Source organism: Myotis myotis, unplaced genomic scaffold (genome assembly GCF_014108235.1).
Source record: "Myotis myotis isolate mMyoMyo1 unplaced genomic scaffold, mMyoMyo1.p scaffold_m19_p_16, whole genome shotgun sequence".
In the NCBI taxonomy this organism is placed as follows: domain Eukaryota; kingdom Metazoa; phylum Chordata; class Mammalia; order Chiroptera; family Vespertilionidae; genus Myotis; species Myotis myotis.
The window spans coordinates 42,959,131-42,975,027 of NW_023416320.1; the positions used below are offsets into that span (position 1 = coordinate 42,959,131).

The 15,897-nt window shown below is 58.8% G+C and overlaps 1 protein-coding gene across 3 annotated transcripts; it reads left to right on the forward strand.

Annotated features, from left to right (window-relative positions):
• The first annotated feature begins 1,537 nt into the window (after positions 1-1,537).
• FAM83A (family with sequence similarity 83 member A) lies at positions 1,538-15,498 on the forward strand. 3 transcript variants are annotated; one of them, XM_036338602.1, is made up of 5 exons: positions 1,538-2,238; positions 7,195-7,299; positions 8,193-8,360; positions 10,420-10,544; positions 13,912-15,498. In XM_036338602.1, exons 1-5 carry the CDS (start codon positions 1,759-1,761, stop codon positions 14,435-14,437), a joined length of 1,404 nt encoding a protein of 467 aa, XP_036194495.1. In that variant the 5' UTR covers positions 1,538-1,758; the 3' UTR covers positions 14,438-15,498. The 3 variants fall into 3 exon arrangements, with proteins under 3 accessions (XP_036194495.1, XP_036194497.1, XP_036194496.1); XM_036338603.1 differs by lacking the exon at positions 7,195-7,299 and having other exon boundaries at positions 1,540-2,238; XM_036338604.1 differs by lacking the exons at positions 7,195-7,299; positions 8,193-8,360.
• Positions 15,499-15,897: the final 399 nt, after the last annotated feature.

Consider the following 15,897-nt stretch of genomic DNA (forward strand, 5'->3'; position numbering starts at 1 on the left):
CCAGCTGTGTGACCAGTCACTTTCCCTTTCTGGGCTGCAGTTTACCCATCAGTAAGCTGGAGCACTTGAAGTACATCCAAGCCCTAGCTGGTTTGGCTCAGTGGATAGAGCGTCAGCCTGTGGACCGAAGGGCCCAGGGTTCGATTCTGGTCAAGGGCACGTTCCTTGGTTGGGTTGCAGGCTCCTCCCTGGCCCAGGCCCTGGTCAGGGCACATGCAGGAGGCATCCAATTGATGTGTTTCTCTCACATCAATATTTCTGTCTTTCCCTCTCTTTTCCACTCTCTCTAAAAATCAATGGATGAGGACTCCAATTTGAGTTCTCTAACAAGCAGTGAGGGAATAGTTCCCAGCTCCCAAGGAAAGAGTTCTGTGATCAACTAGTAATGTCTGCCAGGAGCGCAGGAGTCGGGGGATTGGGTGTGACAGCACAGAGCGTGTATTTGCTGTCTATTCCAAAGGACTCAACCAGAGTCTTGGCATGGCACTGAGGAGGCCACAGGGGGAGAGAGAGCTGATTAGGTCTGTCCTCTTCAAGGTTCCAGGGATTGTGATGAGGAGGTAAAATGGAATAAAGGAAGGATTACTCAGGGTTGTAAGTTGAATTCCTTCAAATAACTTCAAAAGGGAAGAACAACTTCTTTTAAAATTCCTTTTCTCTTCTTTGGGCCGTGCTTTTGAAAATACTGCTCTACCACTCGACTGAGCCGCTTGGACCACAGCTCTGAGGAGTCAGGAGTCACAGATGCTTCTAGCAAGCTTCCTCCAAGAGTAGCCCTGCCACCGAGGAGCCTCTGGCTCCTGCTGTACTAGTTGATTGAAGGCCATGCAATCCTGTGCCTCTGGCACAGTTCTCTTGGCAGATATTGGCAGTGCCCTGCTGGCACCCCATTGGCGCTCGCTGCTCCCAGTCTCCTCCTGTGCGCACTTGTGCCTGCCTGAAGGCCTTCTCTGGCGTCACAGCTGTGCTGGTGAGCACACAGGGCGGCCAGCGGTGGGGAACTAGTGTGGCCCTAGGAGCAGCCTTGACTGCTGACAAGTGGAGGTTGGAAGGAAAATTCTGTAGCTTTCTCGCGCTTTGGGTAGGAATAATCTGCGACGTGTTCTATGACCAGGACAATCACAATGCGGAGAGAGCTGGGGAGAGAGCTTTTGCAGAGCCACGGGAGGACCCGGAGCTGGGATGTCACCAGGAGCGAGGGGGAGCACTGGCGTGCGCCCAGCTTCCCGGCTCACCGGGTGGGAAGGCGGGTCTGGGGGGCAGCATGTGCCCCGCGGGAGATCCTGGTCTTTGAATCCTGGGTGTTGAACTGAGGAGCACAGTAGGGGCCCACAGAGGTGATGGGCTGGGAGAGGCTCCCGGCTTCGTAACAGGACCCGAGGGTCTCGGGGAGATTGTGCAACAAGCAAGCGGGAAGCCGGCTCACCGTGGCCGCCGCTGCGCTGGGAGGAGGGTGTCTCCCAGGCTGAGTGCCAGGGCGTGATGGAGCAGCTCACCTGGCCAGCGGGCGGGCGGGGCAGGTGTCGCTGAGAGATAAGCCCCGCCTGGGCGGGCGGGCAGCCGGCTGGTGCTCTCCCCAGGTGAGCATTGCTCAGAGCAGCGGGAAATGACTGCTGGGAGCGGGCGTGAGGTGGCAGGCAGCCCCGGACGCTGGCGCACAGCAGTCCCGGGAGCTGGGTGCTAGGAGCTCCACTCCCCGCCGTGGACATCAGGAGCAGCTGGAGTGCCGCCTCCCGCCACCACCAGGGTCGGGGCAGCATGAGCCGGGCAAGGCACGTGGGCAAGATCCGGAGACGCCTGGAGGATGTCAAGAGCCAGTGGGTCCGGCTGGCCAGGGCCGACTTCAGCGACCACGAGAGCGCCCGGCTGGCCACAGACGCCCTCCTGGACGGCGGGCCCGAGGCCTACCGGCAGGTGCTCAGCCAGGAAGGCGAGGTGGACTTCTTGTCCTCCGCGGAGACCCAGTACATCCAGGCCCAGGCCAAGGAGCCCCCCTGTACCCCGGACACCCCGGGAGGGGCCGAGGCCGGGACCAAGGGCCTGGACTCCTGCTCCCTGCAGTCAGGGACCTACTACCCTGTGGCCTCAGAGGACAGCGAGCCGGCCCTGCTGCACACCTGGGCCTCGGCCGAGAAGCCCTACCTGAAGGAACCGTCCAGCGCCACCGTGTACTTCCAGACGGACAAGCACAGCAACATCAGGGACCTCATCCGCCGCTGCATCACCCGGACCAGCCAGGTAGCGACGGCCGAGCCTGGCTCCTTGTCGGGGCGGGGAGGGATGGGGCCTGGTGGAGGAGGCAGAGGGGTGCGTCCCGCCCTAAGGGATGGAGTCAGGGATGCCACCCCCTGCCTTACCTGGGATCACTGACTTCCTGAACCCATCTGTCACCGCCTGAGCCCCAGGTGCCACCTCATCACTGAGCTCCTGCAATAGTCCTGCCCAGGCCTCGGCCTCCCTCCCCGTCCCCACCACCCAGGCTCCATGCTGCTGTAGACACTTTCCTGCACATCAGCTCTAACCTGGCCCCCTCTCTGCCCGACCACCAGTGGAGGCAGGCGCTGCACGCGCACTTGTATGCAGACAGGTCTAGGCAAGTCAGAGAGGACAGGGGACCAGCATGTGCCCCGTGGAGTGGCTCCTTCCTCTGGAAGCACAGAGGCGAGGGCCTGGCCCAGCATGGGAATTCAGGAGAGGCTTCCGGAAAGAGAGGCTTGGGCTGGTCCCGAGGAGGTGTAGGCTCCAGTCAGGCAAAAGCAGGGAAGGTGAGGGGCCCAGGCAGAGGGATCAGCACAGGCAAGGCCTGAACACAGAGCACGGTGGGCTTGAGAGTCTGCCCGTCACTCAGTGTTGAGTGGCAGGAGGTGGGACAGGACCTGGAGCGGTCGTGAGCCGTGCTAAGGAGTTTGCTCTCCCACTGTGGGCAGCTGGGAGCCATTGGAGGCTCTGAGCTGGGATCACAGCCCACCTGCAATGACAGCCTGTAGCTGGGAGTCCAGCCCCTCTGGCATCTCTGCAGGAGCAGCCCATTCATCCTTAAGCCTGTGTGTGTGTGTGTGTGTGTGTGTGTGTGTGTGTGTGTGTAGATCACAAACTCTGCCTGCAAAGGCCTGACAGGCAACAAAATGGGTGAAGTTGGTGGGAGCCTGGGGCAAGAGGGAGAGGTGGGGTCGGTGGCAAAGAAGGTGGCACCAACTCAGCACCAACAGAGCCAGTCTTCCTATCTGCTAAGAGGAGCTGAAAAGCCTTACTTTTAGGTGAAATCTTCTGATCTGTGTTGTTTTAAATTCCTAACGGGCTGTGCTGGTGAAAGAAGGACGTTAGCAGGCCTCAGGCCACAGAGGCAGGAGGGGAAGCCTTGCTGGGTGGGAAAGGGGGAAGGAGAGGGACTCGGCCAGGGGATGATGCTTCACAAGCCCTAACCTGGCTTCTTTCCAGGGAGTGTCGCTCACCCTGTGAGCGGCAGCTTCAGTTAAGAATCCCCACCTTGGTGCCCACCCCTGGGGGAGCACTGAGCTCATGCACAGGGGGACCAGAGCCAGCACACCGAGGAACGGGCCCTGGGTGCTGGGAGGGACCCTCGTCCAGCGTGGGATCCGAGGACTGGGGAGGTGAGGGACTTGCCCAGGTCACACAGCCAGTGCCACCACGGCCCACACTCCTGGCTGCCTGCCGGGACCATCTGCCAAACCCTATTGCCGCCTGTCACGGAACTTGAGATACTGCTCGGAAGCAGCCCAGGAACATGAAAAGCTGGTGCTCCACCCATTGTTTCCTTCAATTTAAATTTTCCAGAACTCCGCTCCCTCCCTCCTGCCCACCCCCACACAGCCTGTCCACCCCCCACACAGCCTGCCCACCCCCCACACAGCCTGCCCACCCCCCACACAGCCTCCCCACCCCCACACAGCCTGCCCACCCCCACACAGCCTCCCCACCCCCACACAGCCTGCCCACCCCACACAGCCTGCCCACCCCACACAGCCTGCCCACCCCCACACAGCCTGTCTACCCCCCACACAGCCTGCCCACCCTGCACACAGCCTCCCCACCCCCACACAGCCTCCCCACCACCCACACAGCCTGTCCACCCCCCACACACAGCCTCCCCACCACCCACACAGCCTGTCCACCCCCCACACAGCCTGCCTACCCCCACACAGCCTGTCCACCCCCCACACAGCCTGCCCACCCCCACACAGCCTGCCCACCCCCCACACAGCCTCCCCACCCCCACACAGCCTGCCCACCCCCCACACAGCCTCCCCACCCCCACACAGCCTGTCCACCCCCCACACACAGCCTCCCCACCACCCACACAGCCTGTCCACCCCCCACACAGCCTGCCTACCCCCACACAGCCTGTCCACCCCCCACACAGCCTGCCCACCCCCACACAGCCTGCCCACCCCCCACACACCCTCCCCACCCCCACACAGCCTGCCCACCCCCACACAGCCTCCCCACCCCCCACACAGCCTCCCCACCCCCCACACAGCCTGTCCACCCCCCACACACAGCCTCCCCACCCCCCACACAGCCTGTCCACCCCCCACACAGCCTGCCCACCCCCACACAGCCTGTCCACCCCCCACACAGCCTCCCCACCCCCACACAGCCTGCCCACCCCCACACAGCCTGCCCACCCCACACAGCCTGCCCACCCCCCACACAGCCTGCCCACCCCCACACAGCCTCCCTACCCCCACACAGCCTGCCCACCCCCACACAGCCTGTCTACCCCCCACACAGCCTGCCCACCCCCACACAGCCTCCCCACCCCCCACACAGCCTCCCCACCCCCCACACAGCCTGTCCACCCCCCACACAGCCTGCCCACCCCCACATAGCCTGTCCACCCCCCACACAGCCTGCTCACCCCCCACACAGCCTCCCCACCCCCACACAGCCTGCCCACCCCCCACACAGCCTGCCCACCCCCCACACAGCCTGCCCACCCCCACACAGCCTGTCCACCCCCCACACATCCTGTCCACCCCCCACACAGCCTGCCCACCCCCACACAGCCTGTCCACCCCCCACACATCCTGTCCACCCCCCACACAGCCTGCCCACCCCCACACAGCCTGCCCACCCCCACACAGCCTCCCCACCCCCCACACAGCCTGCCCACCCCCCACACAGCCTGCCCACCCCCACACAGCCTGCCCACCCCCACAGCATGCCCACCCCCACACAGCCTGCCCACCACCCACACAGCCTGCCCACCACCCACACAGCCTGCCCACCCCCACAAGCCTGCCCACCTCCCACACAGCCTGCCCACCCCACAAAGCCTGCCCACCCCCACACAGCCTGCCCACCCCCACACAGCCTGCCCACCCCCCACACAGCCTCCCCACCCCCACACAGCCTGCCCACCCCCACACAGCCTGCCCACCCCTGGGGGCTTTTCCTGGAGCCTTTGGATTTCACACAGCATTAAACTTGGAACCCCAACAAAAACGTGAGCTTAAATATCAGCCTATTCTTTTTTGAGTTCTTTTCAGCGTAACCAAAATTTAACTTCTAAGTGATCAGAGACAGAGGGAGAATGTTTGCAGGTGACACATTTCTTCCCTTGGAGTCCATTCTGGCCCCTCTGGGCTTTGGGCGGGCGGAGTGGGCATCTACAGCCTGTGCTTGAGAGTCACCTGTGCACCTGCGGCAGGAGGAGCTGCAGCTGACAGTGGCAGCCACTACGGCCCTGATCTAGGACACAGAACTGGCCACATGCCAGCAGGGTGCCTGCAATTCTGTCAGCCAAGCCAGGATAGCAGAGCACAAGGAGCCTCCTTCCCTTTGGGGAGCTCAGCTGCCCCAGGAGGAAGGAGAGGAGAGGAGAACGGGGTTGGGGTGGGGGGTGAGGAATCCGTTGGTGGGTGGCAGCCCGAGCTTGAGCAACCTCTGTGCCTGGAAGTAGACAGGAAGGTGACTAAGGCAGGCTTCACGAAGAGGTGGCCTCTGAGTTGAGTCTCAAAGGCTGAGTAAGAGTCTGCCAGGCAGAGAGGGGAGGGAAAGGCATTCCAGGCCCAGGGAGTGTCCGGCACAAAGGCCAGGTCTGAGAGAGCCGAGGGTCCGGGAGGTGGGGAGACACGCCATCCCACCGGTGGGCCATCATCGGGGAGTGATGAGGGCGGGAACAAGGATCAGAGACTAGCGGCCACAGCAGCTCTGCCTTACACTTTGGGCCAAAGAGTGAGCACAGTCCTGTGTAGGATGCCAGGTAGGAGATGGAGAAGGCATGAGAAGTCATAGGCACATACAGGAGAGATTTCATTGTAGACCAAGTAGCCATTGCTACTGCAGGAGCCACCAGACAAAGTAGTTCTTCCAAGCAGCCCCCAAAAAGCAGCCCCACAAAGCAGCAAGCCCACCTGGCTGGTCAGTGGCAACCTGTATTCACGCTCAAACAAAAGAGGCCTCGTGCCAATGAGTGATACATGCTCGTGCTATGTTAACATGAACAGGTTACATCCTCGCCTGCACGCAAGCGCGTGGCAAGTTGGCCTTGACCGTCCGGCATACGCTGATTAGGGTTCCCACCTGAGGTTTGCTCGGACCAGGTGCAGAAGGCCACGCAGACTGGGAGGAAGGAGTTCAGGCACAGCTCCCGGGCCACTCAGGGCCACACGGGAAGGACCAGGGCCGTCAGGAGGCAGGGCGGCAAGCAGACAGCACGGACACGAGCCTGGATTGTGGTTCTGCAGGAGAGACAAGGAGGGCGCAGTGAACAGTTTGAGGTTGGCCAGTCTGGGTCAGGTTGGCAGGCTCTGGGCTACAGAGGGTCCCTCGTGGTCCCGGCCTTGGCCCGGGTGATTAAGGTCGGGGGCTTTTTAGGGGGTTGTTGTGTGTGAATTAAAGAAGAGGATGGGCCCTAACAGGTTTGGCGCAGTGGATAGAGCATCGACCTGTGGACTGAAAGGTCTCAGGTTCTATTCCGGTCAAGGGCATGTACCTTGGTTGCGGGCACATCCCCAGTAGGAGATGTGCAGGAGGCAGCTGATCGATGTTTCTCTCTCATCAATGTTTCTAACTCTCTATCCTTCTCCCTTCCTCTCTGTAAGAAATCAATAAAATATATTATAAAAAAAAAAAAAGAAGAAGAAGAAGAGGGTGGTTGGGTGTCGGCTCTGGATAGCATTGTTTGCACATCAAAGACATGCTCACAGGCCAGGTGTTTGCTATCTCTAGGAATCAGCAGTTCTGGGATGTCAACGCATCATAACGCACAAAACCACAAAAACCACAGCCGTGATCAGCACATCCTCCCGGTGTGGCCACGGACCCTTCCAGCGGGTCTGTACGGCACTTCCCTTTTTAGCCACTTATCTGTGTGAGGCAGTTTCTCTTCACATACTTCCACCCAAACAACACACCACAACAGATTGCTGCGGAAGCAGACAGGCAAGGCCAGCTGTCTCCTGTGCAGCCAGACGCCACAGAGATTGACAACACTCCGCTCACTACATTCTGTTGTTGTTTCGGAAGCTATCGTTATTTTTTATTAAAATGGTTATTTATATTAACGTACTGGGTTTAATATTGTTTTCAATAACTAATATTAGTTATTTTAGAGTAATTAATAAATAAATGCTTTAAAATGTCCTCACATTTAGTTTCTAACGTGATAAATATCAATAGCTATAATTCACATAAACCAAAGCTCTTTGGAATCCTCAAATTTTTTTTTTTTTTTTTTATCTTCGCCCAAGGATATTTTTTCCATTGATTTTTAGAGAGTGGAAGGGAGGGGGAGAGACAAAAAGAGGAAAACATCAATGTGAGAGAGACACATTGACTGGTTGCCTCCCACACAAGCCCTGACTAGGGTGGGGGATCGAGCCTGCAACCGAGGTATGTACCCTTGACCGGAATCGAACCCCAGACCTTTCAGGCCGCAGACCAATGCTCTATCCGCTGAGCAAAACCAGCTAGAAGTTCTGGAGGCTGGAAGTCCAAGACCAAGGCAGTGTCCGGTGAGAGCCCACATCCTGGTTCACAGACAGCATCTCGCTGTGTCCTCACATGGACGAAGAGCTCGCTCAGGAAATCTCAAGGGCTTGTGAGCACCTCCCTTCCCTCTGACAGCGCCATGGGACCAGCTCTCCCAGGCCCACAGACTAAGTTCCGCTGAAACCCGTTAGCACTGGATCTGACCCTTCTGGTATTTGCCCCTCGCCCTGGCCCAGGTCCTGGCCATCCTGATGGACGTGTTCACGGACGTGGAGATCTTCTGTGACATCCTGGAGGCGGCCAACAAGCGCGGGGTGCTGGTCTGCGTGCTCCTGGACCAGGGAGGCGTCCCACTCTTCCAGGAGATGTGTGACAAAGTGCAGGTCTCTGACCGGCACCTCAAGGTAGGGCCCCGAGGGGAGTCTCAAAGGCGCCATGGATTGGAACAAGGCAGGCCAGGGCACGGCGATAGGTGCCCACTGTGCCCGTGGCTTCCCACAATAAGGTTTATTTCTTGCTCAAAGTGAAGGTCAGACAGCCCTCCCTCATCTTGTAGCTCCATAAGGTAGATGTGGCCTTCAGGATTGCAGTGGCCGGAGGAAGGGGGCCGGGGGGTCCCACGGGATGAACACCGGACTTGGAAGAGATTTTCACTTCCATTCATAGCCTTTCTTTAAAAAATACGTTTTTATTGATTTCAGGGAGGAAGGGAGAGGGAGATAGAAACATCAATGCTGAGAGAGAATCATTGATCAGCTGCCTCCTGCACGCCCCACACTGGGGATGGAGCCCACAACCCGGGCATGTGCCCTAAATGGGAATCGAACGGCGACCTCCTGGTTCATGGGTAGATGTTCAACCACTGAGCCACGCCAGCCGGGCCCACTCATAGTCCTTTGACCTCCCTGAGCTGCCCGGGGCAGGAAGGGCGGGCAGCTGCTGAGCATCAGTCTCTGGCGCCCCTGCCTTCACTGCGTTCAGCTGAGGGAACCCGTGGGTGCTTCACCGCCTCACGGTCAGGGCAACCTCAGCACCTGTGTGATTCCCGTCAGGAGGGAGGACAGCACCCTGTGACCCCAACAGGAAGCTCATCCCCTGGGGCTTAACCAACCTCCCCACCTCCTTCTTCTGGCAATGAGCAAAGAAACCGAGATAAGGTTCCCTCAGTGTTGACTTTGGGCAGCTAACTCAAGGTCAAATGTCCACGCACCTGTAGCTTTGCAGCAGGCCCAGCTGAACAGCTGATGGCGCTCCTTGGTGATTCCCCTGTAGCTCAGGCAGGGCCGCCTCCTGGAGGCCTGTCCTCCTCCTGTCCCCTCCACGCTGACCGGCAGGCAGCTGAGTTCAGGCGCCCCTGGTGGCACAGGCCCCAGGCCTCTGATGGCTGGGTCTGCTTGATTTGACCTGGACTCCACCTGCTCAGCATGAGGCCATAGCAACAGGGGAGTCAGCACAGGCCTTGTCTTCAAGGCTCACACAGGCCACACTCACAGCCCTCTGCCCACCAAGAGACAGCGGGAGGTGGCCCTCCTGCCGCAACCTCAGAGCTTAGAGGAGGCCAGAGGAGCTGCGGGAGGCATTGGGCGTCCCCTCCCAGAGCCCGCCCAGCACAGCAGGCGTGAGCCTGGGCTCAGCAGTGCTCCGCCTTTCGCCTTTCCTGCTGCCTTCATCTCTCCAGCCTTGCCAGGCTGCCATGCCCGCTGGCAGCAGGCGCTGCTGGGGAGGAAGGGGACAAACAGGACCAGGATTTGGGCGTGGACACACCTTTTTAAACTTATTTTTATTTATTTTTTTAAAAATTTTTAATTTTTTAAAAATATATTTGTACTGATTTCAGAGAGCAAGGGAGAGGGAGATAGAAACATCAACGAAGAGAGGGAATCATTGATTGGCTGCCTCCTCACACCCCCTACCAGGGATCAAGGCCACAACCTGGGCATGTGCCCTTGACTGGAACCTAACACGGGACCCTTCAGTCCGCAGGCTGAGCCAAACCAGCTAGGCTAGGGCAACACACCTTTTTTTAGACAAAACAATGGAGGGTCCAGTGAGGTCTCCACACAGCTGCCTGCTCTGGCTGCACTCAGCCTTCGCACTGACCAGCTTGGGGTCAGGCACTCAAGTCACTAAAGTCACTCACAAGGCAAAGCTGCCCCTGCCAGACCTCCGTGGTCCATGGGAGCTGAGACTGACGGCTCCGGAGCACTGACCTTCGGCTTCTATTTGCTGCTTTCTACCATCCCCCCTCCCTTTTTTTTTCTTCTGTTACTTTGAGTATTGTCAGGACAATGAAGGCCATTTAGAGAATTCAGCCAAGGATAAAATAAAAATGGCCCATAGTCCCACTAGCTAGACATAACCCTGCTTCCGTGTTGGTGAGCACCCTTCCAGACTTAGTCCTGGGCAGACGTGTATCTATAAATACGCGATTGGCGAGAAACACTCCTACCTCCCTTCCAACAGAACATTTCCATCCGGAGGGTGGAAGCAGAGGTGTACTGCGCCAAATCAGGCAGGAAGTTCGCCGGCCAAGTCCAGGAGAAGTTCATCATCTCAGACTGGAGATACGTCCTTTCTGGATCGTACAGGTGAGCGCTGGGTCCTGTTGAGGCTTCGTGGAGGCCAAGGCTGAGCGTGGTGCCCACCAGCCTCAGGCGCTCGGGCACACCCCTGCCCCCCATCTGCAGCTCCCAGGAGGGAGGACAGGCCTGAACGAACGGGGATGGGGAGGGGGGGCGGAAATGGGCCCTTCCTGGGAGGACTTCAGGGTAGAGAGTCACTTTCTGGTGCCTCAGTTTCCCTTGATATTGCAACAGGATATAGAATCCTTTTATTGCCTCCTCAGCTGTCTCAGATATGATTATAAACCATGCAATTTGTTTTAGCGTGTATGTGTTCCTATTTCCAATTTTTTTTTTTTTATAAAAAATTGACTGAGGCCCTAGCCAGTTGCTCAGTGGGTAGAGCATGGCCTGCAGACTGAAAGGTCTCAGGCTCGATTTCGTCAAGGGCACATGCCCCGGTTGTGGGCCGACCCCCAGTAGGGGGCGTGCAGGAGGCCGCCAATCAATGATTCTCTCTCATCATTGATGTTTCTATCTCTCTCTCCCTCTCCCTTCCTCTCTGAAATCAATAATATATATATATATAACATTTTATTGATGTATAATTAATATACTATATAATTCACCCATTTAGAGAATGCAATTTGATTCTTTTTGGCATTGCTTTCCTCATCTGTAAAATGAGGGATAACAATATCTTCCCTGGCAGATAAAGTTTGCAAAACATGTGGCATAGCTCCTAGCACATAGTGGGTGCTCAATAAATGATTGCTATGAGCCCGCCGTACCCTGGCAAGGCCCCGGGGAGGGGGACATGGATTAGGCAGGATCTGAAAGGGTGAGGACTGAGAGGAGGCTGGTCCTGAGGGCCGCCAGGCCCCTGGAGGATGTCACGTTGGCTGAGGAGGGGACGTGGTCCGGGGAAGACTGGAGGGCACCAAGACAGCCCACCTCTCACTCAGAATTGCCCGGGCTCGCTGAACGTCACAGTGTCCTCGATAAGCGACAAGCGCCACCCTCTGTGCCCCAACCACCAGCGTCCGGCCCCTTCTCCCCTCGTGCCAGAGCATCTCCAAATCCCCCGGGACCTACGGCTGGCACCAGGGACTAGAAGCGGCAGCGGCCCAGCCTGGGAGTCAGACAGTTTAAGTTCGGCTCCCAGCTGTTTCTCAGGTTCCCTCAGCGCAAGCTGTTTCTTATGTCAGAGTGACGTCTACTCTGAGAGGGCATGTCCACACCCCTTCACCATTAGACAGGCGCTCCCATGCCTCCTCTCAGCCCCTGGCAACCAGCCATGAGACTGGCAAGAGGCTTATTCAGCCATTAAAAAGATTTCCAGACAGTTACAAAGGACAGAGGAAGGAATTCTGGGAGAGAAAACCAAGAGGGGGAACCTTACTTTCAGCAGAACTAGCCTTAGTTCTCACTTCATTGTCCTTACAGAGCTCCTCACGGGGAGGCCCTGCCCTTGGGGCCGGCAGGAAGCAGTCAACCCTGGCAGCTTTGTGCCAGGCCCCGGGGCAGGTGGGATCAGAGATCAGACCTGTAAGGGTTCAGAAAGGATTTAATCCTCCTCACGCCCCTGAGGGAGGCCACACTCTTCTCATTGGCAGATGGGGCACTAAGGAGGGGGCAGGTGATTGGCCCCCAGTCCCCCGTGTCCTTGACTAGCATCTCCAGCTCTCGGTGCCCACCAGGGCCCAGCTGGGTGTGCCATCCTGACCCAGGCGGTGCCAGGAGGAGGGGCAGTGGGCTTCAAGATGCAGGGCCATCCCTGAGAACCTGGAGAATCGGCTCCGGGAGAGGGCAGGGCAGTGTTCAAGGGTCATCTGTTAGCCTTTCAGGATCCTGCCCCTGGGACCTTAGCGCTGTAGCCAATGAACACAAACAGGAAAGCCTTCACCCCATGTTTCAGCCTGGCTCTCCCTGGGCTCCAGTAGTCTGGCCCTTCTCTCTGGTTGTATTCGTTCTACCGAACTGAAGAGCTGTCTGCCTCTATGGCCGAGGGGTGGGGGACCTGCACAAAGGCCCAGGGGGGCAGCGCAGGGGCCTCTGGGTGCGTGGGGACCTGGTCCGTTGCCAGGGCACCTTCGGACCTGTTTTACTGAGCAAAGCATGTAGTTGTTGACCTCATCCAGCCTGATTCCAAACACAGGGCGTTAGAGTTCTCAGTGTAGCCAGGAGCCCCACTGTGCCTGCCTTTGCACCTCCCCTGTCACCTGGCTGGCCCTAGGCTCAGCCTCAGCTGCTCATTAATCTGGGGCTGAGTGGGCGGCTCCTGGGCGGGAGGTGAGGCTAAAACAAAGCCTCCTTGTTCCTCCCAGGATTGCCCAGCCTCTGTGGGCCCGCCCTACCTTCTGTTGGCAAGCCTGGGGCTGGGGGCTGGAGGCTGAGGCCCCTGGTGGGCACGTCCCTCAGGGTGCCCTGCCCTCTGACCACCCAGCCCCCAGCGCGTCCACGCGCTGTTCACATGATTAGGGACACAGGGATCTCTGACCTGATGCTCTTGGTGGGTCTTCTGTGCTGTCACCATTTTCAAGGGTTGTTTTTTTTTTGGGTGGGGGGGGGGAATAGGGGGGAGGACGTGATGAGGGGAGTTTTCATCAAAAATAGAAAGGAATTTCCCCCGGCCTATGTGGCTCAGCGGTTGAGCATCGACCTAAAAACCAGGGGGTCACTGTCCGATTCCTGGTCAGGGTTCATGCCCAGGTTGTGGGCTCGATCCCCAGTGCGGGGCGTATGGGATGGTTCTCCCTCATCATTGATGTTTCTATCTCTCTCTCCCTCTCCCTTCCTCTCTGAAATCAATAAAAAGATATTTTTAAAAATAGAAAGGAATTTGGTTAAATCAGGGAATCATAAAAAGTCACATCTAAATGCCTTGAGCACTTTGTTTTCTCCTAAAACCTGTAATGGACAGAGGGCCAAGACCTCTGCTTAAGGGTGTCCTGTCCTGTCCACGTGCCTGAAAATGGGCCAACACCCTAGATTGTCATGATCATACAGCCCCTGCCTTCGGAGAGCTGCCTTCTCAGCCCCCGCACTCCCTCCGTGGGGATTGGGGATCGGGGATGGGGATCAGGGATCGCTAAGGGGCCATAATCTGAGCAGCAGGAGGCACCCTGACCCGAGGCCAGAAAGTCGCTCTGGCAACTTCCTCACTAGCCAGCCCACATTCGACATTGGCTGGGCCCGGAGCTCCAGTTTTGCCTTTTGTGAAAGGGGGCACCACTGTCCCTCCAGGGCTTGCGCAGGGTGACATGAGGCAGCACAGGGGACAGAGGGCGGGATCCCCTCCTTCCTGTCCTGCTGTGGCCCCACAGCCCCCGGAGGAAGGTCCCGGTGGCCCCGCGTGGCCCCATTCCCACCCTCCCCTCTCTCCTCCCCACAGCTTCACCTGGCTCTGCGGACACGTCCACCGGAACATCCTCTCCAAGTTCACGGGCCAGGCCGTGGCGCTGTTTGACCAGGAGTTCCGCCACCTCTACGCCGCCTCCCAGCCCGTGATGGGCCTGAAGTGCCCCAGGCTGGTCGTGCCCCTGCCGCCCAGAGCAGGACGCAGCCCCCCGCCCGGCGACAGCAGCTGCTCTGCCAGTGGCCGCCTGTCCTCCAACCCCTTCAGCAGCCCCTCCACGGGGAGCAACCCCCAGAACCGGAGTCTGTCCGTGTCCTCAGGGCCCAGCAGCCCTCCGGCCCCAAACCCGCCTCCGCCCCCCAGGTTTCAGCCCTGCCATGGCCTTTGGGGGGCCCTGGCCCCACAGGCCCACTTCTGCCTGAGGCCCCACGACAGCCCCCTCGCTCTGCACAGCAAACTCAACGCCTGCAGGCCCCCGCGGCTGCAGCTGGAGCAGCTGGGCCTGCTGCCCAGGGCGGCCCATGTCTGGAGGCCGTTCCTGCAGGCCTCCCCTCGTTTCTGAAGGCCCCCCCCCATGCTGCCCTCCCAGGACCCCTGGGAACCCACCTCAACGTCCGGCAGCTTTGCTTCCCATACAACTAAAGGCACCTGGACAACACTGGTGCCTGTTCGAATGTTCTCAGGCCTGAGAGCGTTCACTTGCCAACCCCACCAGTCCCTGGGTTCCCCTCTCTAGTTTGGACTACGCAGCACATTCCAGAAGGTTCCAGGGTGACAGGGTGGGGAACTAGAGGACAAGATGGTCAAAGTAGGGCCCTTTCTTCCAAAGAGCAGCCAGTGCCTCCACATGACCATTCTTTGACTCGCTGGGATGCGAGAAGGGCAGATGCAGCCACGTTTCATAGATGGGTAAACGGGATCTCTGTCGAGAAGCAGAGGGTGGGTGTGACCAAGGTGCTCCGTTTCCCAGTTCGCAGGAATAGTCTTCTCCCCAGAGATCCCGGAGAGAGATCCGGGAGAAGGCCTGGGTGTTTCTGGGAGGGGGGACAACTCCTGCTCCCTGGAAGGCGGAAGACTGGGTATCCCTGGGCCCGATGGCGTAGGGATGAGGCCCCACAACTGCCGCTGTAAGCCGTGTGGGGCCGGTGGAGACTGCAGCGGCAGAGATGGGGCAGGCCGGGGCGTCCCGGGGATTGAGGTGGACAAGGCAGCTTGGCAGCTCCATGCTGAGTCACTTCCAGGCTGACGCTCCCAGAGCGTCCAGAACAGGGGTCCTCAAACTTTTTAAACAGGGGGCCAGTTCACTGTCCCTCAGACCATTGGAGGAACGGACTATAGTTTAAAAAAAAACTATGAACAAATTCCTATGCACACAGCGGCGGCAAAAACACCCGGCGGGCCGGATAAATGTTTTTGGCGGGCCGCATGTGGCCTGCGGGCCGCAGTTTGAGGACCCCTGGTCCAGAGCGTCCAGAGCAGGTGCAGTTGGCCTCAAGGTGGAGGCCCCTCCAGGGGGCCGGGTTCCTAAGAGACTGTGGTGAGCAGCCCCCCCACTCCTCCCCTTCCACCCGCAGTGGAGAAGCAATATGAGCAAGAAATAAACCTTTGTCGTTCAAGCACTGAGACTGGGGTTGTTTGTTACTGCACCATGACCCAGCTTCGCCTGACAGATACAGCCTTGGGAGCCGAGGCTGGGCATTCCCTGGTGGGACTGGATTCCCAAGGGTCCCCAGCCTTGGGCCCTCGTCCAGACGGTATGTCCACCAGGAGACCAGGAGGGTTTTACACACCAGGCGAGGAGGTGGCTGAAGGACAGAGCACGTCCTTTTCCAAGTTCCCAGTCCTCCCAAACCCACCTGTAGTTCCGCTTGGGCTAGAGTCACCGCTGCACCTGCCCTGGCAGCCTGCTCGCTGGGGGCCATCCTGAGACACCCACCGTCTCTACTGCGAGTGAAATTAAACAACAGCAATGGGCTGCCCACCGAGTTCCAGGCACAGCCACAGGCGGAGACCCAGACTCAC